This window comes from Nylanderia fulva, unplaced genomic scaffold (genome assembly GCF_048542155.1).
Source record: "Nylanderia fulva isolate GAGA-0341 unplaced genomic scaffold, ASM4854215v1 Scaffold1239, whole genome shotgun sequence".
In the NCBI taxonomy this organism is placed as follows: domain Eukaryota; kingdom Metazoa; phylum Arthropoda; class Insecta; order Hymenoptera; family Formicidae; genus Nylanderia; species Nylanderia fulva.
This window is the reverse complement of record NW_028189453.1, coordinates 7,251-19,623: the sequence shown is the minus strand read 5'-3', so window position 1 is coordinate 19,623 and position 12,373 is coordinate 7,251. Positions and strand designations below refer to the sequence as shown.

Here is a 12,373-nt window from a genome sequence, read left to right as displayed (position 1 = left end):
TGCGCAAAAAACATTATAATAAATAAATAAACATAAATAAAAATTCTAATAAAAAGTCACAATACAATGTCAAAATAAATTAAATAATTATGTCAAAATTAAAAGGTGAAATACGCTAACAATAAATTTAAATTATTAAAAATAGTTCAACACGAACAGTCCCAATTAGTAGCAAAATTCGAATTAAAATAATTTATCCGGCTAATCAATATTATTTTAATAATTATTATTGAGAACTCGGAGTGGCACTTAGATATTACTCCAAACCAACCGCTCATCGTTAGTCGGCGAAAGGCTATCAGTCCGGCAATGATCGTGTCTATCATCTCCAAGTTCTTTTTTTTTTAAATTATAAACTGAATTTAAAAATTTCATAATATAAAATAGAAATCGACTTATGTATGTGTAAAAAATTAAGAATTAAAAATTAAAAATTAGTTAATTGTTGCTTACAATTGTCTCCGAATAAATTAAGATTACCATGCCTCTAATTGTTGTTGAACTTAGTACTTGACTGATGTCGAGTCATTTGAAAAGTTGAATAAATAGGTGTCAAGTCGGAAATTTTTAATTTTTCGCATCGTCTGCTCCTATGTCGTATATAGGTTTATAATGTCTTTAATATAAGTATAAGTACATACTTCTTGCACTCAATCGCTCATCAATTATCTCTTTATGTTAAACTCTATGAATTATAATTTATAGATGTCGATCGCAGCACATATAGTCTAGACACAAAGACACATCAAATCATATCGTCTTATTTGTTTTACATTTTGTATTGTAGAAGCTCGCTAAATACACGATGTGACTTGCATAGAATCGAGCTGCAAACTAATTGACTGACTCGCGTCGCTCTCTTATTTATTCTTTTCCAAAATCGGTTTACCGGAAAATAAAACAAACCACTATCCGGCAGCCGGCAGTTATCTCTGCCAGCGTTCTCATGTTACGTCGCGCGCCGTCGAAATCCGCAGTTTGCTTGTCGCTTAAATCAAAGTCGCGTGCATTTGCGCTTGACAGGAAGTGTGTGTTTGAAATAAAAGTGTTAACAATGAGCTACAAACAGAAATCAGGAGCACAAAAGAGAAAGGAAAAAGAAGAGTGGGAAAAAAACCTTAAAGATGCATCAAAAAAACAACTTTCCTTGTCCAGATTTTTAAAGCTTTCTACTTCTCAAGATGCAGCTTCATTAGAGCTTTTTTCAACGTCAGAACCTTCGACATCACATAAAGACAAAATTCAGTCTGTTTGCGTTGATGCTGACACTGATAACACAGGCCCACAAAAAAAAAGTTGTCTGCGCCATGGACTAGACCATAATATTTCCATGTATTTTTGCCTGCTGAAACCGAATATGACCTCAGTTTTGCCCCTACACATAAGGATTTTTTTTCTACAGCCAAAAACATCTTTAAAAATCCATTAAATCGTAGATCCCACAACTTAACATCAAACTCCGTAACTCACTCAACTTCAAACAGCCAAACTAAGAATCCTATAACCTTTTCATACTAATCCCGGAACCCTGGAACTCTATACCTGCAAGCCCCATAACCTCATAGTAGGTATACTAGGAGAGTTCTAGACCAGGGGCAATGAGGGGGGGTGAGGGGCGGGGGGGAATCGGGGGCGAGGGGGGTGACGTCACGCGGGGGAGGGGGTCTTATCAGTAGATAAGCTTATCTTTTGTTTATAAACATATCAGATAACCTGATAAGGGGATCATGTTACCTGATATATTTATAAACAAGATAAGATAAGGGGATCATGTTACTTGATATGTTCATAAACAAGATAAGATAAGATAAGCGGCGTCTTTGAGCGGTATCAAAGTTTTCATAAATTTTCTCCGAAAATCCAAGATAAGATAAGCTAAGTTTTTCGAATCCAAGATAAGCGGCGTCTTTGTAAGGTATCAAAGATAAGCTTGAGCGATATCAAAGTTTTCATAAATTTTCTCCGAAGATAAGATAAAAATTCTGCGAATGGCTGCCGCAAAATCCAAGCCGAGCGCCGACAATCAAGGGGGTTGCGTTTCTTCATCTAAATTTGATAAGATAAAAATTCTGCGAATGGCTGCCGCCGTTTTTTAGAATCCAAGCTTGGATCGAGCGCCGACAATCGGATATCTAAGTTTGATAAGATAATTCTGCGAATTACTAAGAACAAAAGGTTTGCCGACAATCAAGCGGGTTGATCCGTACAGGTTGCGACATGTTAATCCGATCCGGCGTGTCGATCCGACGGGGTGAAATTTATCTATGTATTTCTAAGAATTATCAGCGATATCTAAATTTTCTCCGAAGATATCACACAAATATTTCTTGCAAATTAACAATTGCATCATCATCCCCACGAACAAAGGGATGATCGGGATATATAATGAGGACCGATGCAGCTGCCGGGCCATAGTACCACTGGCGAGCGCACGCTGTCTTCATTCAGAATGTTTGTAATACTATCAAGTGCTTCCGACATTCTCAGTTTAAGTGCCGAACAGTTGCAATATATTCCGAAGATTGTTTTACTGCAAAAGTGCGGATATTTCGTAGAGCATTTGTGGGAAAAACTGCCGGAGCACATTAAGACGGATCCGGAGGTTCAGACATATCGTCGCTGCCTCGAACACTACAATCGGCCGTGGATGCGAACGCATATTGACGGTCCTGCACCGATGATCAGGGATTGCAGCGAATGTCAGCGAAAATAGGCTGAGGTTAAAAGTGCGAATAAGTGATAGACATTGAAAAATGGAGAGCGCACCGCAAAATCATGCAGAGTGTCATGAGAAGGGGTGTTATAAGACTGCTGAGAGATGGTATAGACATCTCGAGGTATGTTGTCACAATGAAAAAAAAAACAACCCGTTTTGTAATAAACGTGAAGCGGTGACTTCAATTGTACAATATGTACGAAATTGCGAACTTGGTGTGCGAAAACCGCATACAAGACGTGTAGCCCAGTTCCTGGAAACGCATGAAGACATTGTAAGAGTGGCTGGTGATTTATCTAAATGCACCAGAACGTCTAAGCGACACAAGCGAGTCGCATGTTATCAACGTCGATACAAAAATTGTGTCGATTATTTCACTGTGGACAACTATGAATTTGGCTACATGGACATGCCTTCACCATCGGTGTCATGCAAAACACAATCATCCGAAAATGATTCTGACCAAGAAATGGAGGAGTCAGATAGGAGAGAACCATCGTCATCATCATCATCATCATCATCGCCAGATTTTTTGTCGGCAGCCTATTTATCTTTTCTGTGATAAAATAGGTGTACAACATATGTGATATCAACGTGTTCTGAGAGAGAGAGTAGATATGTCTTCGCGGAAGGTGTAAACATGTCGATAGACAACTACTGAGCAGCCGCTATTTTTTGTTTCGTCGGAGATCATCTTTCGGAGATAATTGCATCATTGCATGAACAAAGGGATGACCGGGATATATAATGAGGACCGATGTCACTGCCGGGTCATAGTACGGTAACATTTCAGCGCAATAAGTGACTCGAGAATCAATTGATGTTGCAAAAAATGGATAAAGACATGGAAGTAGTGATCTCCGACGATGAAGAGATGAAGGTGGTGGTCATCCCTGATGACGAGATGGAGGTGGTCGTCGTCCCGGATGACGAGATGGAAGTTATAACCATCTCCGACGACGACAGTGACAGTGATGGTGCGGTGTACGACCCTGTGTACGACAGGGAGGTGAATATCATCTTAGATGATATAGAAGAAATGGAGGGTGATGTCATACCCATTGTTGAGCAAGAAGAAGCAGAAGAAGAAGAGGAGGAAGAAGATTTGCATGATGATGGGTACGAAAGCGAAAACGCTGTTCCGGAGTCGTGCCACTCGCGTACGTTAGATGTACGAGCAGTTGCATCCCTCGACGAAGATACATGGGTATGCGTTATAACAGCATACGTCTCACCAGGAGGGTCAGTGAAAATCTGCATTCCCTGTTTCATGAGAAACAGGGAAAGATTCGCAGCAACTACACTAACGCACAGGCACGTGACGATGCGGTACAGGGATGTACCGCATCTTTATTGCATCGATTGTTTAGAAAAAGTGTTCGTACTCTTCCTGGCCAACATGTGCCCAATCTGTCAAGGCTGTAAGTATATATATTAAAATACCAAAAAAAATCTATAAAATAGTATAATAATTTATTATATTTCTATGTGCAGGCACAGTCTGACAGCGATGGTTAACGCGACCCCTTCTCTCGCAGTCGCAGCAGGCCCGCTGGCTCTCTCTCGCCGCTACCTCGAGCCGCCGGCTCTCTCTCTCGCTGCTCACTCGCCGTCACCGTATATTTTTTATATTTTATATTTTTTATATTTTATATATATTTATATTTTTATATTTTTATATTAATTTTTTATATTTTTATATTTTTATATTTTTTTATATTTTTATATTTTTATATTTTTTTATATTTTATATTTTTATATTTTTATATTTTTATATTTTTTTATATTTTACATATATTATTTTTTATTTTTTATTTACACACACAGTAGAGAGGGTTTGGAGTCATTAAATACCGCGGAAGTGACGAACCGCGGGGTCCTCATCTCTACTGCAACACATGTACAAGTACACACACGCATACACACATGCACATACTCTGACATATGAGGTGTAAATCCGACCGGCAACCTCCACGCGGTACACCTCGGGTAATGCTAATGCCGGCGGTAATATATTAAATAAAAAACTATATAATAAAATGTTTATAATATTAAAAAATGTTTCCCTTCTTCTTTCCTTATAGAAAAAATATGTAAAAACTAATGTAAAAAGTAATGAATAAAATATATATATTTTATTAAAATAAAAAAAAATGTTTTTCCTCCTCTCCTTCACATCCCTCGCCGCAACATCTCTCTCGCAAAATCCAGGCTTGGATCTCTCTCGTTCACCGTCGCATCTCTCGCCGCTGCATCTCTCGCCGTCGCCTCTCTCGCCGCTGCATCTCTCGCCGCAGGCCCGAGCCGCCGACTCTCTCGCCGCTGCATCTCTCGCCGCTGCATCTCTCGCCGCAGGCCCGAGCCGCCGAATCTCTCTCGCCGCAGGCCCGAGCCGCCACATCCAGGCTTGGATCTCTCTCTCGCCGCTACTTCCCTCTCTCTCACTCTTGAATGCGTGCTGAATCCAGGCTTGGATCTCTCTCTCACTTCCGCATCTCTCTCGCCGCCGCGCGCTACCTCTCTCTCTCGCTCCGACGGGAGAGCTCGTATACCGCCGCGCGCTACCTCTCTCTCACTCTTGAATGCATGCTGCATCCAGGCTTGGATCTCTCTCTCTCGCGCTGCGGCCCGTTTTCTTTCTCTCTTAATGAGACGGTCGCATGCGCCTCGTAAGATAAAATTATCGATTCTGCCGCAGCATGGATGGTCTTATCTCGTAAGATAAAAATATCGATTTTTTTCTCGCTGAATGCATTGTCCTTGACACAATAATTATATCTCGCAAAGTATGTAACGGGTGGCGCGCAAATAAAGTACACCATAATATATACATATAAGTATTTATTTATCTTATATTTAATACATAATTATGTAGTTTTATTACATATTAAAAACTAAAGCCACCAGCTCGCAATCGACAAGTTGGTGCATGTTGAAGACATTGCTAGCGCGTATCGCATTCGACAATTCTCTCGCATTCGTTACAGTGGATGCAATATTGGAGAATTGAGAATATTTGATATCAACCGTTGCGATGAGCCTCGTCAATCGATCGTACATTATTTCGATACATGAATCGAGCTCGAACATACGATGTAACGTCGATTCGACCATCATCATGCGCACGTCCGCCGATTCGAGACTTATGAGCTTGGTGCCGTTTATCTTGTGAAATCGCACTGTTAGCGGCCCGACACTTATGCAATTATACACATCGTTGTTGGAGGAGGAGTCATTGTTCAGGTAATTGTGAATAGCGTGGCGTTGCTCGTAGAGTCCTTTCCACGTTTCGAGAGATAGTAATAGCTGTTTTCCCCGATGATCTCCTATGGCGATCTCCACGTAACTCGGCGGATCCACTCTGATGCCGATTTCGAGGAATTTGAATTCCGTTGCCGTCAATGCGTATCGTCTTCCAAGTATGCGAACCGCGCGAGGCTCCAGCGAAACGCTGTAAATTAGGAAAAAAGAAATTATAACTCATAAAAAAATATAGAATATAAAAAAATATATAAAATAAAATTAAAAATATAAAAGATACAAAAAAAGTTATACTTACTCGTCGCATTTCTTCTCGCACGTTTCTTCATGTCTCGGCATGTAATATTTCATGCTGCTGCTGCTTCTTTGAACCGAGGGTATTAAAAAGTGAACCGTCAGTTAGAACGGTCGACGAAAGACTGATTGTATATAATAAGGTACTAATAATCGAGTAACGGTCATTTTTAAAATATTAGGAGAAGGGGATTCTTAGAAATATATCTGGAGGGAAAGAACAAAGAGAAATATTTAAAATATTAGGAGAGGGGGATTCTTAGAAATATATCTGGAGGGAAAGACAAATTATTAAAAGTAGTGGGGGTAAAAGAAATTCTTAGAAATACGATTGCGTGAGAAATTTTTAAAAGTAGTGGGGGTAAAAGTATTCTTAGAAATATTTGGTTAGGAAAAATAACAAAAGAATAGTATGTAAATAATATGTTTATTCAAAAAACGGATGATCGTCGCGATTAGCCGACCACCAATTGAATAATTTAAATACATTTTGTAACGCGCAATTTTTTACATGTTTATTACATCGTAGAGTATATGTGGGATCTAATTTATTTAATGCAGGCACATCTTCATATAAGGCATCCAAGGTCTCAATCATGAAACCGCTGCACGCATCGTCCACTATTTCGGCAAGCCACTCTCGCTTTTCGTGTCCTTTTACATACACGAGAGAGGACTCTTCCTCCTCGTCTTGTTCATTTATGCCATTGATAGCTGCCGTGATCAAGCGCTGAGCCATGCAGTATGGAACATTTCCATCCTCCCATTGCAAGCTGTGATGATGCTGAGTTATCCAAGAGGCCTGGCGCCTTTCCGACTTTATAAGCACGCTCCACGGCACAGGGCATGCGAAGAAATAGTGCGACATGATATATCCTCTTCTCAGGATTGCCGCTTCCTTCACGATAAATCGCTTGTTTAGGATAAATCCTTGCAGGTCGACAAACGTTGGTGCGGACATGATCTCTTCGATGTGAGTCAGTCGAGAGGTATTACTTCACTAACATCAGACATCTCGCATCATCATGATTATGTATCCTCCTCCCCCTCCCTCACACGCGTATTTGTGTAAACATTTTTAGGTGATTTTGCGCACAACGTTGGTCAACGGGTTGTACTGGATCACGCGATCGTGCATGATGAGGCAGTACGCAGTGGTATTATTAGGTATATTCTCCTTACACTCAAATTCCAATCTCACATCCACCGTTGCGCTCTTGACCGATTCGTTTTGTCGAGAACAATCGATAATCACAAACGGACCGTTTTGTAAAAACCGTGTGATGGTGAGGCTCGGCTCGAGATACTCGTATCCGTAATAATTTTTGCAGAAACGCGCATACGTGTCATACAAATCGACCATCTGTTTCTATCGAAATCCAGATTCATATCGTCGTACGGATAACATTCCGAGTTCAGATAGAGTTTCACGTTGGTTAATTTACAGTTGTCGAATCGACTCGTATCCTCGGACATGACATTTTTACGCCCTGTCTGCAGAGCAAAAATTACATATCGCGGCTTCTCCAGTTGAGTCGCGGTCTTAATGGCCCACGAACGCTTGGTCGTACGCTACAGTAGCAGAAATTCGTATAGATCCCACGAGCGGAAACCCATGCTGAGGTAACGTCCGCTTTCCAGAGCGCGCAGCATCGACAGCTTCTTAATCTCGCTCAACAACACGTGTGGCATTCGCCATTGTATCTTGAATATGTTGATCGCAGGCTCCAGTGCAGAATCTCCATACAGACAATTATTGTCGTTGCGCGCTCGTATTAAGATCAACTCATGCGCATTAATAACCACGCGTTTGTAATACTCGCAAAATCCCAGCAACATGTGCAGCGGCACACAAAAATTAAAATATCCATTCACAGTAGTCGGGCTATCCCAGCCTGCATTTCGCATAATCACGCTTCTATCGGATGACATTGTCACATAGTTTTTCAGCAGACTTGTTATTCCCACATTCCTGTTGCGATCAATCTCCACACCATCGAGCTCGTAGCGAATTTCGTCAAACATGAATGCGACGCAATTATTTCCCAGCATCACATTGGATCCCTCAATTGGATGAGTTATCCGCAGTTCACCCTCGATGTAGAGGAAACTCTCATACGGCAACGTATATAAATCCTGTTGTTGTATGGGTATTCTTATCTCGTCGCTGTATCCAAATGTTGTGTTGGCAAACGGGTTGTATGTGTGAGTCTCAATCTTGACGATGCGATCGTCAAAGACTGGCTCTTCCTCGATGTTGAGAATCTCAGTCATTGTTCAGATGGCGCGCACCGCAAATCCCAAAGATTGTAAAAACGCAACGTTTGACGAGGTGAGTCTCTTCTTCGCGGTTGATTTGATATTAGCGAATGATGTTGTTGCTGGCCTGATTGTGTTCTTCGTGTCTTTATTCAACACGAGCATCCCGTTGCACGAGGGTGGCCCGCCGTCGTACGTGCAATCTAATTGTTATCTCTTCACCTCGAAAATCGAGCAATCGTCCCTCCTGGTCAGTAACGCGTAACACTAAATCAGTAATGCTCCGTACGAAGACCGGCAGGTAAATGATCTGCGCCGGCGTTTCCGATATCTTATATCCTGGTGGTACCCTCGGTGAAAATTCATGTATCGTGTGAACGAGTTTATCGTTGCAGTATGCACCCGCGGTCACGTTACACTCTATGCGGATAATGTTCACGTTGATAATATTAATCACCATGTTCGATTTGTGCCATTTTCGCGGTTGCAGTATACGATTCGAGAATCCCAGCAGCGATCCAATGTTGTTGGGCATGCTAAAATTTATTCTATAGGCACACTTGATCTCGCTTCTCATCGTATTGTAATTAGCGCGGAGCACGATTGGGTAATCTTCATCGTCGACACCTTTATCGCTAACAGCATTATGTTTTCGGGAAAGTGCGCGTTTCAAAAATTCATGTATCGCTTGCAGCTCGTACGATCCCTCGGGAATCGTAATTTCCGCATCGTCTTTGCCGTAGTAAAATTTATTATTCGAGGAATTCACATTCGATATAGTGTGATAAGTTTCAAAATCCGTCAGACCGAGCTCGTAGTCCGCGTCGCTCAAATCTATGGGTGGAAAGTAGGTCGCCGCGAGGACGCTACTCTTCCCAGTCAATGTTAGTGTTAGCGACATGTTGACAAAACTGAGTGAAATAGCGCAATGTCAGTCTTTAAATTCGCTGCAAGTTGAACTAAAATTCAATCTCTCGGAGAAACTGCAAGCACAATTGTCCACAGATACTCTGATCATACGTTTGATAAGAGGTGTAATTGTATTCCAATTTCGGCACGTTTAAATATCGCACCAATTCCTCGGGTGGTCGAAGATTGCCAAAACTGTCGAAATAGATTGCGCGATTTCCCCTTTTTGCATACGCCACCCAATGGGACCGTCTGTGCTGTCCAGATTGACGATACCGCTCTCATTTTCTCGCGCGCCATTTATCGGTAAATTATTGCGCATAAATACACCTTTAAAATATGGAATGTGCATACGTTTTGCAAGTTGTAGCAATTGCACATTTGTAGTTACACCTTGCGGCATTTTTAACGTTTTTTTGACGTTTTTTTTTTCCCGCTCCTCGTCCATATTTGTAAGGGGCGAGATACAGTCCGCGACCTTCCATGGCGCGATTGTGGCGTAGTATCTCTTGCAACTGACGTTGCGCGGCTTTATTGTCGTTTACCGCTTTTGCTACGCCAGCCGCTCCGCCAACCAGGGATCCGAGCGCGCCCAGCATTGGTAAAATCGGCAAAAATCCGCCTCGTTTTGCTGGCGAAAGTACCCTCCTCCTCCTCTTCTTCGTCCTCTTCTTCAAGCCCATGCCGAGCTTCGTCTTGGCCTTCATCGCTGTCCCAGACAACTGCGGCCGCGGCTCTCTCACCGAGACTCGAGTTTTTCGCGACGATGCGAGTTTTCGCTTTCTCGGCGAGTACCTTATCCGCCGCGTGTCTCTCGGCGAGTTCGCTGCTCCGAGAGTACGCTATATCGTGTTCACGACACGCCGCGTCCAATGGGTTGACACCTTGATCACCTCTAGCCAATCGCTTTTCCAAACGAGTTCCCGGGCCGCAAAATTGATAGCCGGGGATATGAAGCTCGACCGGAAGTGCGTTTATCGCACGATTTAATACACCTGTGCCTATTTTCGTTGACATCCGCCGCAATCTCTAGACGATACTAAGCAAAGCGCGAGTCCGCGCAGCTATAAATAGGCGGACGTTGGAGGTCAAATCGGGAGTGAGAAAATGCAATTCGTGCGACAACCTCTGACGATACGAGTGATGAATTACGACGACAGAGTACGCTGCACGATCGACGTGCTACCAAACAACAATGAGTGGCAACAATGAACGACTCGGAAGCAGCAGCTGTGAACGACTCGGAAGCAGCAGCTGTGAACAACTCGGAAGCAGCAGTGAACGACCTGGAAACGGTGGTGAACGCGACCGCTACGATCGAGGTTACGATCATGTCAAACAGGGTTGCGAACGAGGCTACGAACAAGTCCTTAAAGGTTACATACAAGACTATCACCAACTCAGTAAGGGTTGCAAACAGGTCAGGGACGGTTACGATCGATTCAAAAGCGGCTGCGAACGGATCAGAAACGACTGCGAAAAAGGCTGCCAACGAGTCAAAGACGATTTTCGAATGGGTCAAGGACGGGAGTGAACTACGCTATAACGACTACCTAACCCAAAAGAACCCCGAAACAACGTGAACGAACCCCGAAACAACCCCGAAACAACGTGAACAAACCCCGAAACAACGTGAACGAACCCCGAAACAACGTGAACGAACCCCGAAACAACCCCGAAACAACGTGAACGAACCCCGAAACAACCCCGAAACAACATGAACGAACCCCGAAACAACGTGAATGAACCCCGAAACAACCCCGAAACAACGTGAACGAACCCCGAAACAACGTGAACGAACCCCGAAACAACCCCGAAACAACGTGAACGAACCCCGAAACAACGTGAACGAACCCCGAAACAACCCCGAAACAACGTGAACGAACCCCGAAACAACGTGAACGAACCCCGAAACAACCCCGAAACAACGTGAACGAACCCCGAAACAACGTGAACGAACCCCGAAACAACGTGAACAAACCCCGAAACAACCCCGAAACAACGTAAACAAACCCCGAAACAACGTGAAACAACGTGAACGAACGTGAACGAACGAGAATGAATAGTGAAAATAACAACGAGCAACATAGTTTGGAGAGAAGGCAGTTGGTAAACGAGTTGCACGCGTCAGTGAGAAAAAATTTCCCTCGAAGGCATGTCATAGTGCGAGGATACGATGATCTGTGGCAAGCCGACATTGTCGAGATGCGTCCGTACTCCCGTTTCAACAGAGGTTACCACTACATACTCACCGTCATCGATGTGTTGAGCAAGTATGCGTGGGCTGTACCACTCAAGAGTAAAGGAGGAAGTGAGACAGCTGACGCAATCGCTGAGATAATTCGAGACAGCAAGAGATGTCCGAAAAACATGCAAACCGATAACGGGAAGGAATTTTACAACGCCGATGTGCAACGACTTATGCGAAAACATGACATTAATCACTATTCGACATATTCGATATTGAAGGCGTCGGTCGTCGAGCGATTCAATCGCACGCTAAAGAACGACATGTGGAAGATGTTTACGCTGAATGGCACTTACAAGTGATTCGACATACTGCCACGCCTCGTATCAGATTACAACGGACGCAAGCATCGAACGATTGGTATGCGACCCGCCGACGTTACCCCCGCGATCGCCGAAAGACTCTTGGCTACCGTGTACAATCGTGTAAAAATCGCGGGCCCGGCAAAGTTCAAAGTAGGTGATCAGGTACGCGTCAGCAAGTACAAACAACTTTTCGAGAAGGGTTACACGCCAAATTGGACAACCGAGGGGTTTAAGATTGTTAAAGTGCAGCATACTAATCCCGTAACATATCTACTCGAGGATTATCGCAAGACATCTATCGCTGGAGCGTTTTACGAGCACGAGCTGCATCGCGCAAATTGTCCGGATGTGTACCTCGTGGAGAAAATACTGCGCAGGAGG

The 12,373-nt window shown here is 43.1% G+C and overlaps 1 protein-coding gene across 1 annotated transcript; it reads right to left on the bottom strand.

Annotated features, from left to right (window-relative positions):
- Window positions 1-7,843: 7,843 nt before the first annotated feature.
- LOC146724600 (uncharacterized) lies at window positions 7,844-10,146 on the bottom strand. Its single transcript, XM_085479605.1, has 2 exons — window positions 9,985-10,146; window positions 7,844-8,407 (listed from the first exon to the last, which is right to left on the bottom strand). The coding sequence occupies exons 1-2, from the start codon at window positions 10,144-10,146 to the stop codon at window positions 7,844-7,846; spliced, it is 726 nt and encodes a 241-aa protein (XP_085335731.1).
- Window positions 10,147-12,373: the final 2,227 nt, after the last annotated feature.